Source organism: Antechinus flavipes, chromosome 2, assembly GCF_016432865.1.
Source record: "Antechinus flavipes isolate AdamAnt ecotype Samford, QLD, Australia chromosome 2, AdamAnt_v2, whole genome shotgun sequence".
In the NCBI taxonomy this organism is placed as follows: domain Eukaryota; kingdom Metazoa; phylum Chordata; class Mammalia; order Dasyuromorphia; family Dasyuridae; genus Antechinus; species Antechinus flavipes.
Window position 1 is genome coordinate 564,150,102 of NC_067399.1, and position 18,265 is coordinate 564,168,366.

General features: G+C 37.2%; 1 protein-coding gene across 1 annotated transcript in view; it reads left to right on the top strand.

The window, feature by feature from the left end:
- AKAP13 (A-kinase anchoring protein 13) overlaps positions 1-17,989 on the top strand; it is a 209,310-nt gene extending 191,321 nt beyond the window's left edge. Inside the window, exons 26-33 of the mRNA XM_051981057.1 lie at positions 120-314; positions 1,451-1,615; positions 3,813-3,886; positions 4,401-4,445; positions 6,942-6,992; positions 7,855-8,304; positions 11,188-11,521; positions 12,222-17,989. Of these exons, the coding sequence (XP_051837017.1) occupies positions 120-314; positions 1,451-1,615; positions 3,813-3,886; positions 4,401-4,445; positions 6,942-6,992; positions 7,855-8,304; positions 11,188-11,521; positions 12,222-12,271 (1,364 nt within the window). The 3' untranslated portion in view covers positions 12,272-17,989. The remainder of the gene's footprint in view (positions 1-119; positions 315-1,450; positions 1,616-3,812; positions 3,887-4,400; positions 4,446-6,941; positions 6,993-7,854; positions 8,305-11,187; positions 11,522-12,221) is intronic.
- Positions 17,990-18,265: the final 276 nt, after the last annotated feature.

The following is an 18,265-nucleotide window of genomic DNA, read 5'->3' on the forward strand; positions in this document are numbered from 1 at the left end:
GGTTGTGGACTAGTCTATTTCTTTTTCAAGTGCCACTAGGTGGCACTCATGCCTCAAATAAACTTCAGTTTGCAGTGTATGGCTTTTACTCAAAATTGGTGCTTTTGTCCATCTTGCAGAGCAACTCCAGCAGAAAGATCAGCAGATCTTAACTCTGTTGGAGGAAAAGGAGATGATTTTCCGAGACATGACAGACTGCAGTACGCCCTTATCAGAAGATAGTTCACCAATTCATGGCTCCAGGGTACTATTCAGATCCAATACTGAAGAGGTTCCCAAAGGAGGGCCTATCATGAAAAGTGCAATAAATGAGGGTAGGTGACAGATACTCATCATTCTCCTCCCCACCCCTGCATTTCCTCATATAAGTAAATGCTATGGCTTATGTTGTGTTCTATACTTCATTACAGATTTCTTAAGTTGTATATAAATTAGGCTGAGGGTCTAAAATACATGGCCCAAGATCAATCTACAAGTATTGTAGAGGGCTGAAACTTTTGAGTCATTGCACTGAAGTTGGTCCAAGCACTTAGAGCTAAATACCGATTGGACAATCCTCTATTAGCATATGCTTGGAAAATGGCCCTTCCCATTATCCTGTGCTTGCCTCAGTGATTGGTGTATACAGAGAATTATAGAAGGGACTAGGGGGTGGAGTAAGACTAGCCAGGGTCACTTTTTATGGTGGATGAGGAAGAAGGCAGATGTGGAAATCCTACTTCCATCCCCTTCACTGCTACCCCTAAAAACCAAGAATAAAGACTAAGGACTTTTGCTTATCCTGACTCCGGCTGATTCTAAGGTATCCTGGGTGCTAGCACGGTCATCACAAAGTATTTGTTAGGTACCCATCTTGTGCCAGATATTTCATTCATTTATATATACACACACCTACACGTATATACACATATACATGGGTATTATGTATGTGATTTTGGTGGGGAGGGTGCTTAGCAGGCTTTGGATAGAGCAAGGATTCTTAACCTTGTGTCATGGACCACCTTGTCACTCTGGGAAAGTCCAATTGTCTATGGTTTATTACCTGAATTCATCATTGAAGGAAAATGCTAAGTTTCAGATAGACATCATTAAAAATGAAGATGTTTTTCTTTCTCATCCAAGTTTATACACCCCAGGAATCTCCCTAAAAAACCTATCTGTGGACCCCTGGTTTAGAGTTATGTTGCAAATAGCTTTTGAACTGAGTCTGGAAGGAAGCAAGGATTTCTAAAAAGCAGAATTATAAAGGGAGTGCATTCAGGTGTGGGAATGGCCAGTGCATAGTCAAGAAGATAGGGCATGGCATGACAGATAGTTTCTTTGAGTATGAATAGAAGAATAGTCTGCTTACCCCTCTTAGACTTTTCTTTATGCCCCATCTCCATTTGTTACTTTGGTTTTATTCTCTATCAGTGACAAAATTTATAGTGTTCTTTTTCATTTTTTTTAGTGGAGATGCTCCAGGGCTTGGTGAGTGGCAGCCTCGGGGGCACACTTGGACAGCCAATCAGCAGTACCACGGAGCAAGAAGGAGGAATCGTTGGCCCAGTGTCTTTACCTAGGAGAGCAGAAACCTTTGGCGGGTTTGATAGCCACCAGATGAATGCCTCAAAAGGTAGGTGTGTTTGAATTTGTGTTCCTATACAGGCAGTCCCCCATCTAGTACACAATTAATTGACATATCATACCAGCTGGAATGGACCCTGTTCTGCCTCCATAGCTCTCTTCCCATGGCTGGATCCACTATTATTAACAAAATGGGAACAAAAGGCATGGTAAAGATTATACACTATTCAGAACTCAGAATGAGAAAAAGGTGAAAAACTGATCTAGTACTGTCCCCTAGGTAGAATGGGTGACTCTTCTACCTCAAAGTATCTTGTATATTCTTTCATTTTACTTTATTAAAAGAAGTAGAAATTCTGCCAATTAAAGATATTTATTAGATGAACAGATTTCCAAGAAGGGTGGGTCATGGTGGTAGTTTTTGCCATTCATACACATATTAACATAAGAACCAGCTGTTATCTTTTCAGCTCCTATGAAGTTACACTGAAGAGTAGAAGTTAGAGTTTGGGGAAGAAGAAAGGTAGGAAGTTTTGAGCAATGGAATGCTTTGTGAGGCAGGCCTGGGGAGATGGGAAGTTCCAAAATGGGAGCCTTAAGGCAGTATTTGAACACTGGGAGCCTGAGAAGAGAGGGACATTTGAGAGAGGGATATAGAAAGGGAGATGGAGGGTGCCAAAAACAAACTCTGCCTATTTCAAAATTTTGCCTAGGGCCAGTCCTACACCCAAGAAAGGGGGAGGAAACACTTCTCCTAACGCACTGTCATGGCCCCCTGCTCTCAGGACCCAGAATTCAGGCTAGTACTATATTAGCACTATAGTTTAGCTACCTTATGGGTTATATAGGATTTGGGGGGCTACCCTGGGAATCTGACTACAATCATCAACATTGTTTCTGTGGGGGGAAAATGTGTTCTGAGTCCTAAACAGCTGAATTACAAATGAGATTTTTGGAACACCACTTGGTCATAAGTTGGGGACTGCCTGTACATATGTGTGTGTGTGTGTGTGTGTGTGTGTGTGTACACATATGTATTCTGGAGAGAGCCACAGGGTACATCTGTATGTCTGTGCATATGCGCTTATCCCCATACGTGCCTTTTGGATTTAAGTGGGTTTTCGTTTCTGTGTTGTGTGTTCCCGTCATTTTTTTTTATCTTATTGTGAATTAATATCTCTGGCCTCTGAATTTTAGGCAGATTAGATGACAGAGATTAGTATATGAATCCTGTTCCCTTATTTTGTCCTGACTCCTCCTCCCCTTCTCTCTCTGAGTTCTCCTGCCTTTTTCTCTCTTTAACTTCTACCAATCACGTTACTGTCTTGACCTCAAATAGATACATGCTTTCCAACCAATATATTTACCCCATCCCTATCATCTGTGGCTTTGGGAGAAAGATTTACCCAGAGAAAATAATGACAGCCATTGATTAGACATTCTGCAAAAATGGATGATGAAAGTACTTTGCCAACTCCTAGATATTGTTGGGCTCCCAACTTTTTTCTTCCCATGAACAAATACACATATGCATACACCCCACATATATATGTGTGTACGTGTGTGTGTGTGTGTGTGTGTGTGAAGAGAGAGAGAGACAACATTGATTTGATTCAAACCATAAACCTATCAAAGGGGAAGTATTTTACATTAGTACTTTATATCATTGTGATTGCAAAATATCCTCAAGCCAACATAATTTGACCCCTTAGGGGAAATTGTAGTTTCCCGTAATTTCTAAATAAAAGGGCACACTTAATTGTGAAAAAGATGATTCATTTTAAAGTATTAAATTAAAGAGTAGCAGGAAGGGAGACTAAGGCTCAGATCCCAGCTGGTGAGAAAACCGTGAATATTTGGGGATTATATTTATATCTAGAAAAATACCTAGGTTTGACAAAATAAAAATAACCCCACTTTTCTTTCTCTTGCCCTCTCTCCATTCTTAACCATAGTTAGTACCTCTTGTCAGGATCTTATTGGCTCAAGATAAAAGGGATTTTCTTGAAGGTCTCCTGCCATGCAGAGGCTAGAGGGAAGGAGCTAATGTCTTCATATATTCCTCAATTTCATTCCTCCTTCCAATTTATTTGCTTTAAGAAGAATAATGTTAAAATTAACCAACTTCCATTAAATAATTTCCCTTATATGTTATTGATAAAATTCTATTATGAAATGTTCTACATCCTATTGTTGATTGGCAAGTTCCATTTCCTTGTCAGTAATTTCACTTTATTTATTATAAGGGGGTGGTGAGAAGGAAGATGGAGATGATGGCCAAGATCTTCGGAGGACAGAATCAGACAGTGGCCTGAAAAAGGTATTCCCATGTAAATGAAACTATATTTCTTCCTTGAATTTTAAAATTATGGTTTTTGGAGCCTGTGATTATTTCTTTTTACCATAATAATAGTCCTCCTTTTTGAAAAATAAAATATTTAGAATATAAACATTCTCACTATTCCCAACTTTTAAAGAATTTGACTGCTCATCTCATTTTTCTGGTTCAGCATAAATGATAGTCATGCATACATACCAGCCCCTGTGTTTTTCCTAAGAACCTGTGTGTCAGGAAGAAACACATTTAAAATCTTCTGAAGCAGCTGTCACTTCTCAACATTGCAGATCAGTTTCAATTCAACCTCAGTGTGATAACAAGATTCTCTTCTGACTAAAAAACATTTTCCACATAGAGACAATAGTAGTTCTCACTGCCAAAAGGAAAATAGAAAGCTGTCATTTGATTAGCCATAAAATATGTTGAATTGTGATTTTTTAAATCTAGCACTTCATTGAAAAAATACATTTTGTTCTCTTTTCTTATATTTTTACAGGGTGGAAATGCTAATGTGGTATTTGTGTTGAAAAGGAATAGTGAGGTAAGAATATTCTGCATTATTTTTTTTTTCATTTGTTTATTTGCCATGTATAAATACACATTCCTGGCTATATTTGTAGCATGTAAATATTCATTCTGTAAATTAATTTTATTTTACCATTTTTGTGCCAACTCCTTCCCTATCTTCAGCCTAGCCCCAGCAATATCCTATTGACATCTAGTAAGGTGAAAAACAGTAGCTCTGTTCTAGAAAGGCCATTTACTTTGTATAGGTTAGGCTCTGTTGGTCTAGGCAAATTATTATTCAAATGCCAAAAAATTAGTTTATAGAGAACTCATACAAGGTAAGCACTCACAAAGTGGTCAGAAAAAGTGATAAAAGGACACTCTCAAGATCTCTCTTTCAATCTTTAGAATTGATTATATGATCTGGAAAACACTACCAGAGAAGGATCGATCTGTGTTCTCTGGGCAAAGCAGAATTGAATTAGATCAAAGGAAATGTGAGATGCGCAAAACTAGAGAATTCATCCCAAATGTTCATATGGACTGTCTGAATTGTGGCAGAGCATTCTGAGCTCGTATTGATCTGATCAGCTACAGTCAGACACTCCATAACTAGGTTCTCAGATAGATATGTCACAACAAAGGACAACAACACGTTTGTTATAAGATCTTTTTAAGTGACAGTTATATGAAGTTTATTTAATGGTTAGACCAAAGACTAGATCACAAACTTGCTATTTGAAATGAAAATATGAGTGTTTGAATTAAATTAAACTTTTTATGTTACAATAAGTCCCAAGTTTAAGGTTTGTTGTGTATAAGAGGAGGGAGAAGTAAAGAAGAGTTATTTTAGGGCTCCTTTTATCATTAATCATATATTTTAAAAGATGAAGCAGCCCTACTTTCTCTCAGATTAGGATTATTATTTGGAAAATTAATATATTCCTTTTCATCATGATTAATCAAAATCTCTTAAAATCCAAGTTCTCTTGAATCCTTTAAGACAGTGGGAGTCTTTATAGGTGTTGTTACTCTACAAACTTGATTTTTCCATGTAAATATTTGACTCTTCAAGGGAAGAAGCATATTATTAGGATATATTTTATTAAGATTTAGAGTTGGGGTCCAGGGAAGAGGCACTGAGGAGAACTTTGGAGAATACTCAAGTCAACCCTTTCATGTGTACAGATGAACAAGCTAAAACTTAGGGAGGTGTCAGATGTTATGTTGTCCAAAGTCACAACATAAAAAGTGGCAGAGCTGGGATTCAAATTCAGATCCTACTCCCTACAAATCCAGTGTTCTTCCTATTATATCACATGACTGTGCTTTCTTTTGTAGAGTATTTTAGTGTGTTTCAAGTTCTCATCAAATGTCATACTAGAATCCTTAAAATTAATTTTCCATTTTGTGAACTATATTTAAAGAACTGGGTTGTTCCCCAGTGAAGAATATTTTAGGTGATTGCAGTTAAGTCCACAAAGATATAAAAACTGCAGTGGCCTGAAGGAGTAATCTCATAAATGTTTTATTTCAAAATAGAATAAACTTTGGAATATATAAGTCACCTATAATTACCAACCTGAGAGGACTAATGATTGGAATGGGAACTTCTCATCAACTTTTTATCTTATACACTCATTTGATATAATTGAAATAAGACACAGAAATACAAGAAATTATTGGGCAGTTAAAGAGTAAGCTATGTACAGTTTTTCTATAACCAGGACGTTTCTATAACCAGGAAATTAAGGAAACAGCTCTCAAAAACCTAAGTGCCATATTGCCATACTTTAAATATATATGAGGATATGTGTATATATATATATAAGCATCTAATAGAAACAGCATAGTTTTATACATGTTAAAAGATTTGTAAAAATAATACAAAATGATAAAATAAAATGTAAAGATAATAAAAAAAATTTGTAAAAATAATACAGAAATACTACAATAAATAGTGGCCAAGCAAGTTGGACAATTCCTTGGCACCATGGAAAGAGTAAGAGAATATTGATCTGCCCATCTCTATTTAGCCTTTAACTGCACAAGATGATGTACCATAAATATAGCTCTTTACCTGCAAGAGGACCTAAAATGTGCTTTTGTAGGTAATGTCAGAACAGATACATCTTGTGACTTATTGTGATGTTTCTCAAGGAAGAAATTGAACAGAAGCAACCTCAGAATCATGTTATACTCAAAAATGTATCCTAATATATTGATCTTGTTGGAACAAATTCACATTTTTGGAAGTATACATAACAGCAGAACTATTATAAAATAGGATGAAGAACGAGGAGAAATTAGTCACCTGTAGGTAACCATTGTAAAGTCAGATAAAAGATGGAAAGTCTGTATTAGGAGTCATGTTTGAGATCTGAGGAGACTTCACAAAATATAGAGGCGCACTATATGATATTTTTAAGACATGGTTTTCTCATTAACCACACTATTTTGCTGAGCTCTGAAATCCAAGAAACTCCTAAAGTCAGTGTTTCTGTTTTTTGTTTGTTTGTCTTCCCTACAGCAAGTTATCCAGAGTATTGTTCATCTACATGAACTGCTGAGTACTCTACAGGTAGGAACCTTAAAGTTTATTCCATCCATTATTTAGTTGCTTTGCAGTCTTAATTTAGAAGTGGGTTTATTGCTTGTTTGCTACTTAATTTGGTTTAGCAGCTTTGAGAAAGGTAATGTAGTGTTAATTATCTGGAAAATGGCATTGAGGACTGAACATCATCAGCTTTAAGTGACAAAAAGGAGCAGAAGAAGGTAAATCAACTGTGATGAAAATTAATTGCGTCATTGTGGGGAGGCTTTAGATTCTCTGGGATGACACTCCCAAAAGTCTAATGTGATAGAAACCTACATTTAATGATGGAAATTAAATATTAATTTCAGCTTGGTGATTGATTGAAATTATTTTAAAATTAATATATGCTATATTATGGATGCCTTATATCTAGTTTTAAACTTTTAACTTTCCAGAGGTGGGATGTTCTTCTAAAATAGACATGATTAAATACTCCTCTAAGAATATGCACATAGAGAGAAAAAAATCTAGGGTAACGAAAGATTCTGGTCTTCTGTTACTACTAACTCCTACCTACAATTAATGCCTGTGACCTGAAATCAGTTCATTACAAATTTGATAAGATAACAGACGAATTTCATACAAGTCTGTTCCTTAGCATGCTTTAGTGTTCCCTATGAATTTGTTGTCCCAACAAGGCTTACATATACTTATGTGATTATTGCCAAAGATGATGCCATTACAAATTCTATAGTCCAACTTAATACCAATTTGGGGATTTACAATATATAGTCTTTAACAGGCAGCCACTAAAAGGAATGGATGTAATGAATGGGTAGATACCAAATAAATCACAATATGATACATCACATCAGGATAATTTTGTTTTTCTCCCTTTCCCTTCCAGGGTGTAGTGTTACAGCAGGATAGCTACATTGAGGACCAAAAGTTGATGCTCAGTGAGAGGGCAATAACCCGGAGCTCCTCTAGACCCAACTCTCTGATTGAGCAAGAAAAGCAGAGAAGCCTAGAAAAGCAGCGACAGGATCTGGCCAATCTACAGAAGCAGCAGGCCCAGCACCTGGAGGAGAAACGCAGACGAGAGAAAGAATGGGAGGCCCGAGAGAAAGAACTATTGGAACGGGAAACACGACTAGTCCAATGGGAGGAGAAAGTACACAGGGGGCAGCAAGACCTGGACAAGGATCGAGAAGAGCTTCAGCAGAGGAAAGCAGTGTATCAGTCTGACCTAGAGCGTCTCCGAGCTGCCCAGAAACAGCTTGAGAAGGAACAAGAGCAAGTGAAAAGGGAGATGGAGAGGTTAACCCAAAGACAGGCAGAGCATGATGCTAATCAGGTAATCTGGATCCTCTTAGGAGTCCCAAAAGCAAAGCACCAGAAATATTCATTTACTATTCTCTTCCTGCCTAGGTGCTACATAAAATCTAGAGTCTTGATTTTAAAAAGCATGTGCAATGCACAGAAAGACATGATCAATGAAAATGAAGAGTTTTCTTTTCCTTTTTCTTGAAAAATCATAACAATCGTAGACCTTTTTTGTTGTTGTTATTAGAAATGATTGGGAATCAGATAAGTTTTACTTCCTGAATAAAATACTTCCTTCTATTTTGCTTTATGCCTGCTTATCAGCCATCATCTCTGTGTTAAGTAGGAGCAACACTTTTGCCAGAACTGAGGTTATAGCAAATATATTTCCAACCTCTTCTTTTCTCACTGGAGAGAGGAAGTATGGATGGGGAGTGCTGTATAAGTTGTTGTGTGGTCACTCTCTTAGTTGGTTTTGCTTAACTGTTTTTTCTTGATTACAAGAGGAAAGTTGGAGGAGGCAATTTATTGGAAAGTGACCATAAAAAACAAAAGCCATCAATAAAACTTTCATTTAAGTATAGCAAGTAATTTTAAAAATGAGATCAAACACTATTTCTAGATCAATTGCTAGATCAATCTCATTGTGGAAGGAAGACAAGCTTCCTATCCTTTTTATAGCATATTACCTTATGGGAAAAAGAAAACAATTGGAGAAAATACACAAAAACACATAAATTATAGTTGTATGATGTGAATATTAGAAAATTGTTAAAGTGACTGGGTGAATGAGAAATAAGGTTAAGTTTTATTTCAGAAAGGAAAGGCTTCAGCAGAAGTAGGCAAGAATATGCATATTATATTTTAGGAAGGTATAGTAGGGGGAAAAAAAAAAAAGCACATTTCCCAGATTCTCATCTTTGTTTTGCCACTAGTTGACCATTAAGCAATCAGTTCGATCCTCTTTTCAGTCTGTTGTATTGGTAGGAAAACTTCTCTAATTATTTAGAAATGTTGGTCCCCACAAAAGGTTTGTTCTTCTGAAATTGTCCCTAAATTGTCATAGAACCTTCTCCCTGTAATCCACGTAGGGATTGAGGAGAGCACATTCATTTGCAGTTTATTAAAGGCAGTTCCTGTGGCTATTTTGTTTAGTGATTCTGGCCTCCAAATACTTTAGAAAAGGCAAACCAGTTAAATGGCTCCTTAAAAAAGGAAAAAAAAAGCTATTATAGCTAAGTTCAGTGATTTGTGGATCAGGAAACACTTCCACATTGCTTCCTTTGCTGTTTTGCAATTCTACCTTAACCCAATACCATCATTAGCATTATATCAAAGAAAATCATAGTAGCAACCGAGAATTACAAATTGTGTTTTATATATTGGCATGTTTTTACCACCATAAGTTAAAATAAATTCCTCTAAAATCTGGAGTTATCCCTTTTACTGAGAAAACTATAGGCATGAGATTAAATTCTGGGCCATAATCTGGGTACTTTTGACTGATTCCACTACTCAGACTATGATCCTTCCTGTTCTCTTTATTCATCTAGAGCAGGGTGGCTCAAACTTTTTATATAGGGGGCCAGTTCACTGTCCCTCAGACTGTTGGAGGGCCAGACTATAGTAAAAACAAAAACTTTGTTTTGTGGGCCTTTAAATAAAGAAACTTCATAGCCCTGGGTAGGGGGGATAATCATCCTCAGCTGCCGCATCTGGCACATGGGCCGTAGTTTGAGGATCCCTGATCTAGAACCTTGTCTGTAAATCATTTTTTCAGATTGACAACCCTACCCCTTTCACCATAAAATTAAATTGTTTAACTTGTCTGGGCATAAGTTAATGCTTTGCCTAAACAAGTGAGCCAAACTATTTGTTCAGCTAGCCATAAAATGTACATCATTGTTAAAAATAATTACAACAATGCACTGCTTCTAACCTTTTCACCAAGAATGATGGAGCAGATGAGAGTAGATAAAAGTGGCCTATGTTAGCTTTCTTTTGTGATTTTTTTTTTAAAGTATATATCATGGCTCACAAGCACTTGATAGTTGGTGATACAGGCAACTCAGATCAGCTCCTTCACCCAAAAGAGGAGGGAGAGACATACATTTTAAGACAGCTAAATTCACTGATGAGTGGCCCTCAGCTCCAAAGAGGGTCTGTTAATAACTCCTGGGGTTAGGTTTATCTCACTTTGTAATGGGAGAAATCAGAAGCAGTTGTGGTCTCTTCATCATAGCTTGGGACATCCAGTTCCCTTTTCTGATTTCTGTCTATTCACGCTTAAATTTGGGGTCCATCTAGAATCACTAAGTCGCCAAGCTGTTTGCCTGGAATTAGTAATGCATATGGGGATGTATGGATTACTTTAACCTTTTTATATGAGAAAGTGTTGACAGAAAACTATCTTGGATAGTCAGGAAGCCTTGGGTCCTAGTGCTAACTCTGAAACATATCATCTTTATGTTCTTGGACAAATCACATAACCTCCACCAAACGCTTAAGTCTTTAAGTTGCAAAACTATGAATAAAAATAATTACTGACATCATATAGCTCTTACCATTATGACCTAGACCATTGGTCCTCATGAACACCACAGGAGTTAGGGGCTATATTGAATCCATTTTACAGATGAGAAAGCGAGGCAAACAGCAATTAAGTGATGAGGTCAAATTGGAATTCAAGGCCTGGTATTCTATCCACTAATGCCACCAGCTGCTTCATTGGTAGGTGGAGTTTTCTTATTATGTAAGGAAACTTCTTTACATATACATGATTTCAGTACAGCAGTATACTACCAATAAACTGTTTTTAGGTCAACTTAATTGCAAGACTTTGTTTTTCTTGAAATCCCTGTACTGTGATTATCTTAGACAGAATATTAGTTTAAAAATCTTTTGTCTCTTGCAGGTCTCACATCAACACAGTAAATTGATGCGGATCCCAGCCTTTTTCCCCAATCCCGAGGAACCTCCCCAGCTACCAGCACCTTCCATATCACAATCAGGGTCTTTGGACTCAGAACTTTCAATATCCCCCAAAAGGAATAGCATCTCGCGGACTCACAAAGATAAAGGTCCGTTCCACTTACTCAGTTCCACCGGCCAAGCAAGTAAAGTGTCAGAGGGGCAGAGCCAGATCCCGGTCTCCACCTCTGCCTCCACACGCCTCTTTGGTCTAGCAAAGCCAAAGGAAAAGAAGGAGAAGAAGAAGAAGAGTAAGGGAGGCCGTTCTCAGCCGGGTGGTAAGACAAAAAAGAACCAAAACTCCAAGTCTTTTTGCTAGTAAAAGTCTGTGCTTTCCTTGACTTCTTTTGGACTGGTTAAATTAGAGGAAAACAGCAGGGGGTAGGGGAGAGGGGCAGAGTTTGCTTTCTAATGTACTCACCTCCCAGTCCATAAACTGATCTCCTAAACTCAGAAGTCAGTGGAGAGCTAAATTAGGTGTTAAATTCTACAAGTGTTTCTTAGCAACTAGTGTGGTATCCCAAAGTGAGCCTATACACTGTAGAAGATGCAGAAGTAGAGAGCCTTAGAGTCTAGTTGGAGAGAGAAGACTTTGTATCCGTGCAAAGAGATAAACAGTTTAGCAGACTGCATATTATATATAATAAATTTCCAAAATGTATGGTGTCTATATAGTAAACATTGCGGGGGATATCAAAAGAAGAGAGACAATTCTGCTTCAGAGGTCCTAAAAGAATTCTCCTCTTCTTTGATGGAGTAAGGCAAGAAGGGGAATAAATGCCCAGGTAACTTGGGAAGGAATGGGGTAGAAGAACTGTGTGTATACTTTTCATTTTTTAAATAACACAAAATTAACTTTATATTTAGATACTGATACTAATAAGAAATTTTAGTGTAGTGGAATAGAGACAATTTCAGGGTGCTTTTTTTCTCCTTTCCTTTCAATTGATTTTCCTTTTCTGGGTATCCTTTTTCTAGATGGTCATTCTCCTGAGACACAGGCAGAGGGTGAAGAGATCTTCTGCTGATGGTTGGATTTTTTGTTCTACCAAGATAGAAATTATTCGAATCTGACACATCATCATCACCAGCTTTGCCTTCTTTCACTGCTAGCATGTGGCTTTACATGATGAGAACTTTCCTTATCTTTGTTGTTAAGAAACACATTGCAGTGCTCTCCTGGATCCTGGATTTGATGGTATTGGGGCAGGGAAGAACCCAGTCTGCTTTGGCCATGACAAGTGAATACCAAGAACTTGAGGGTGGAGGGGGTAGGGATACTTGGCACAGGATGTAACCAGCCAGCATCAGCATCTTGGAGTGCAGGAGGGTTTACCAGGTCACAAAACCCTTCCTTGGATGTTAAAGGTATGAAAGCATACTTGCCTCGAAAATGTTTTTTATTTGGGGAAGACAGCAAAAAACAAAGTGCGCTATCCAATCCTTGCAGTATGACAAGCATGTATGTACACATGTATGGATTTTGTGTGTATGTGCATATATCTGTGAGATGTGCATAGCCTGTAGAGACAGTTGGGTTTGCTTAGCTCAACCCAAAAGGAAGATACCTGATAATTACCAGGTAGCATATAGATATTAAATATCTCACCCTTTGGTTGCCCTTTCTCCCTGCACGATTCCTTCCTGTTCTGCGTGTATTTATTTTAGGAGGGAGGTCTAATGATGGTTTGAAAAGAGAGCAGGAAAAGGCCTTCTATTTGTAATTGGGTGTTTTGTGCAGCACCTGGATTTTGACTGTTAGGATCCCAAAAGGATAATGTTCACCTCCATCCTTTATTCCAGAGAGGCTTAAACAAACTCATCAGTTGACTTATATTTAAAGTATTTGTCTGCACAGATGGCACATAGAATTCTTACCTATCAAGGGAACACATCCTGTGTCAGCTTTAATTTTCTGAGCAGCAAGACATTTGTTTGTTTGTCACTGATTATTCAAATCTGGTTGACATCTCCTGGACCTATTCCTGAGAACCTTCCATGTGAAGCAACTCATGTTTCCTGTCCTAATAAGTATAAGTGAGCTGGACAACAGTGCCATGCTCCAAAAAAGTATGAGGAAGGTCTTGTCAGCATTCAAACTCAGCAGCCACTCTCCCTTGCTCTCTAAGCCTGGCTTTTCTAATGAGGTGTATTAGCATTAACTGTGGGCATCACCTGTCCTTTGGTCCAGCTGTATGTATTCATCTTCCAGCCCCTTGCCTATCCGTTGGCTAGCAGAAGGCCCTGGGCTCAGGGATGAGGATACACGCAGTGGCATTTGTGGGTCCATATATTGGTATTTCGTGAATAAAAATAAGAAAGAGGCTGACAAAAAAAAGGAAAAAACGGTTTCTGAACTCGGTGTTTCATGGGATTCTGCAGGAAATCTCAGCAGATTTTTAATTGTTGAGAACAAAAAAGAAGGAAGAAAAAAGCTAGAGAACAACTGAATCCCTCTTGTCTCCTTACTACTTTGGAGCAAGTAATCATACCTGCTGCTTTATTTTTTCATTATGTTTTGATTTGTATTTGCTTGAAGCTTTCCCACCAGCTGTTCTGTTGAGGACAGTTCACTGGCTATGTTTTTGTTTTCTTTCTTTTACCCTCTAAATCAACCACAGCCGTAGCCTGTTAGACTCCACATATAGTATGTGGCACCTCTCCTCCCCTCTCCCCACCCCCACCCCCAGTAGAGGAGGACTGCAAAATATTCTGTTCTTCAAATTGAGGTCCTTGACACCCATTTCTCCTCAGGAGCATGGGGACTTTGAAAGTACTTTTTTTTTTCTTTCTTTTTTTTAAAACAAAATTATTATTTGGTGCTTGTTAATGAATTGCAAGCTGGCCTTGCAGATTGGAGATATTTATCTTTCTGTTTTTTTGAAAGAGGTCTGGTTTAAAGTTTTTTTTTTTTAGTTTAGTTTTGTTTATTTATTTTATTTTTTAAGGATATGCATAATATCCCAATGGTTAAAAATCTGTCTCACTAATGCAAAAAGTGAGGTGATACCACTTCTCACTCCTCAGTGTGCTACTTAAAATGAATAAATCTTTCACCTGGGGCTGCCTTTAAGGCCAAGTAACTTTGTAGATGAAAATGAAGAGGAAAAAGAAAGATTCATACACTTTCCTTTCTCCCTTCCCTTCTCTCCTTTCTCCATTTCTAGATGAAGAGAAAAGGGACTATCTTGTTTCTTGGGTTAAGAATTCAAGAAACTTGGCACCTCTTAACTCTATTCACTTTGACTTGTACTTTCTTACTCTTCTGACACAGAGATATAAAAGCAGATCTGTCCTGTGATCTTTTCAATGAGAAATTCACCCCTCCGAAAAATACAAAAAACCAAAGTACTTCATTCTCCATGTCCCCTTAGGTTGCAAAATAATTGTTAAGGGGCGATTTTGAGCCCCAGAAAAAGGGAAACAAAGTAAACCTTATCAATCCACTTACAGGACTTCTCTTTTAAAAAAAAATTTTTTTTTATTCTAGTTGAATGGGTCCAGCAGTTTACCTAGCATCCCATGCCCCACAGTGTCTTGATCTTCCATAAATAGGATAGATAGTCTTAGAAGGACAGACGAGTTGAAAGAACTCAGTTCTCAGCTGGGCGGCTTCAGCCCCAATGTAAATACAACTACAGTATGTGCAATATTAAAATGAAATTGACATTTCTATAGCTCCTTTGTATCAAAATGTTTTATAGTAAGCTGTCTTTCCTCCTCTTCTCCCTCCCCCAATACTCTTCTAGGTAGAACTGGGTTAAAATTAAAAAAATATGAGTACTGATCAAATTTGTCTTTGGACTGTTCTAAACAGAAACACATTTAAATAATTGTACATTGCTGCACAATTGGATCTAGTTTGATTTGAAACTCTCCACCTAGTTGTAATATTTTGTTTATTTTAACTTTAGGAAATGGGGATTTTTTTTTTTTTACATAAAACCACTGATTTGGTTCTTGTTAGACAGGTTTAGGACCAGGACACAAGTAGGTAGTCTCCCTGCACTTTATTCAGAGCTACTCAACTTCACACATGATTCCAGTTGCTGTGTTAAGGGAAGTCCACTTATGCAGAGCATCATCTTCTATGTGCCTTGGTCATCTCCCAGCCTCTTTGAAATGAAACTTAGTGGTTTCACTCTGAGTTTAGGGAATCAACTTACTGCTAATACTTTTTTTTTCACTTGGTGTGAAATTCACCTTGAGATCTGATCTGGTTACTGAAAAAATGGAAGGAAGTTAGACTGATCCTATCTTGCTTCCTATATTGTGACAAAAGGGTTAGTTTTCATGGTGACTTGGTTTTGGTGTTCTACAATTTTCCTTGCCCCTGGTATTAGGATGATATATAGGAAAGTACGAAAATGCCAAAGGGGGGGATTGGTTATCAGATTATCGAAGTATTTGGAGTAGTGACCTCTTACAGATAATAGTACCCAGTTTTCCAGAATCAAGTAGGTTTCATGGAATCAGATTTCACCTTCAGTTAAACATTAAATTATCATCTCAGAAATTTTTTATCATAGTTTAATGCCATATGCACTTTAAAATCTCTTGTCAGTAGCTTGATTATGAGACAATCAAATTTATAATCTTTTTGTTTCTTTGAAATTAAGGTTAGAAACTGCCAAAGTCAGAAATGCTGCAGACAATTCCACTTTTGCCAACACATTTACCCCTCTTTTCCCCCTCAGTGAGCTTATAGGGATAATCTCAATCTCAAAAAACTATTCACTATTTGAGTCTAAAGGAAAGAAAAGGTAAACTTAAATACCTTTTGTCTTTCATGTTTAGGGGTAATACCACTGACAAGTTATCCCTTTGATAACTGTCCTTCTTCCCCCTCCCAATCCATGATCCTTTTCCAAAATTCAGTATAGTATTAAAGAGAGGTATAAATATCTAGTCTTTTTTGTTTGTTACTAAAATTAAATCAGTGCCCCATCAAACGAGTTAATTTTGATTATCTAGGAGCACATTCTATGCCCAGGTATTATTACCTATAAAAATACTTTGTAATCTGTCTTCTTTTGGATGATGGCCTAACTCTTACTCTTGCCTCCCAAGGATTCTTAATGTGTGTTAGAGTTTCAAACAAGCTAATAATGGGAGGGGTAGTTGGGAAGGCGGTACTTCTGCCCCCAAAAAGCTTTCTTTAATCACTTAAACACTTGCATTTCATAGAAGTTGAAGACTGCAAGACAAGGCCTAGCCGTAGTATTATGCAGAGTACATTGTGGAAAGATGACAGGGAGGGGACCAAATAGTGAGAGGAAGGAGAGACTATAAGAATTGTATTATATTCTCTAGGGAACTTCAGTAACCTTTCTGAATTCCTATTTAGCAAAAAACCACCTTCCAAAAGAGATTTCAGCTAGATACAATTCTGTATACTGTGCCTAGTGTGAAACAATTTATAATCTGTATAGTCTGACTGCCTGAATCTTAAGAGTCCTTGAAATCTGGAAACAAACAATTGTTCAGAATAGATTGTTTTGGCATAAAGGAAGATGTTGGGTGACAGTAACTGAGGGGAGTTATGAAGTTTCTTTAATTAGCAGGGCCATTTTGGAAGCTATTGTAGAATTTGATAACTCATTGAAAAATGGTATATTTTATTTCAAAGGCTGCACATTTGCTCTGATTCATGTTCATGGGTGGAAAAGAGGATAAGGTGTTTCAGGTTTTTTGTTTTTTTTGTTTTTTTTTTAATGTAGCATAACATTCCTAGTTAACCAGAGCTCTGGAATTTGCCACCTGCTGGCCAGGTATATAAATTTTTTAAAAAATTTAGTCACCTTTAAATTAAACAAACAACACAAAAGCACTTTTCCAAGTGCTAATCTTAATTTCACTTGCTATAAGAACAGGCCGTGATTCCTTCTTTTCCTCATAAATGTAGCTAAATTTAAGGACAAGCAAACTGAACTGTCTGATAATTTTTCCAGCTGTGGAAAAATCCGAAGCCTTTTTTAGAAAAGGGAATACTAGAAAAGGGATGTAAACTATCTCATAAAATGCATTTTTCATCATCTTTCATTTATGACTCTTTACAGAGAGGTCAGCAGCTACATCAACTTAAGGCCCCAGATGATTCAGTTCTTTTATTCCCAGCTCTTGGGCCCAATTGTAATCTTCTCTTTGAAATAAGTAGTCACTATGTGGTAATACATGGGGGTACCAAACTAAGATGCTATGTAGTAGGAACTACCACTATTCTCTGTTTTAAAAAAAAAAAAAAAAAAAAAAAAAAAACATGCAGTGATCATTATAAAGCACTGACAGAGAGATATGTCCAGTTCAGTTTGTCTGTGGTTTAAGTTTAGCTTTGTAGTTTCCTATGGTTTTTGGTTTGTTTTTTGTTTTTTTTTTAACTGATATGGAGTGCACTAGTATATGCCACCGAATGTTCAAGAGGGTAGCTGTAATACACCTCATACCTCTGCTTTCAGTTTATTTTTTGTAATGCTTTGTATAAGCATTTACCTTGCTAGATTCTATTAAAAAAAAAAAAAGAGGGGGTTAAAACCCACTTGCTGTATGTTAATTTGTAATTATTGTAAAGTAAAGCAGTAAAAACTGTAAAGTCTTTTTCCCCTAGTGTGTCTTCTGGGGTTTTGCCACAGCACACTGACTTTGTAACAAGCTTTTATTTATCTTCCTTTCTAGTTATCAGCTTAAAAACTGTTGTAAAGTTTCCCCTCTCCTACCCCAAAAATAAATAAATAAAAAATTTCTTTTGAGTCTGCTTCTTGGTGAATTATTCTTTCTCATTGGGAAGAAGAGAGAAAGTGTATGTGTGAAGGGAAAAGAGGAGATCTCTTGCATTTCAGAACCCTAGGATTTCCTAAGGCTCGTCAAGTCCCCATAAAACCCCAGGGACAGAGATTCTTAAACTATTTTGTGTCATTGGACTCCCCATCCTGTAGAGTGAAATTTATGCCCTCCTTCTTGGAATAATATTTTAATGCATAAAATGAAATGAAATACTTAGTATTGTTACAAAGGAAATCAGTGAT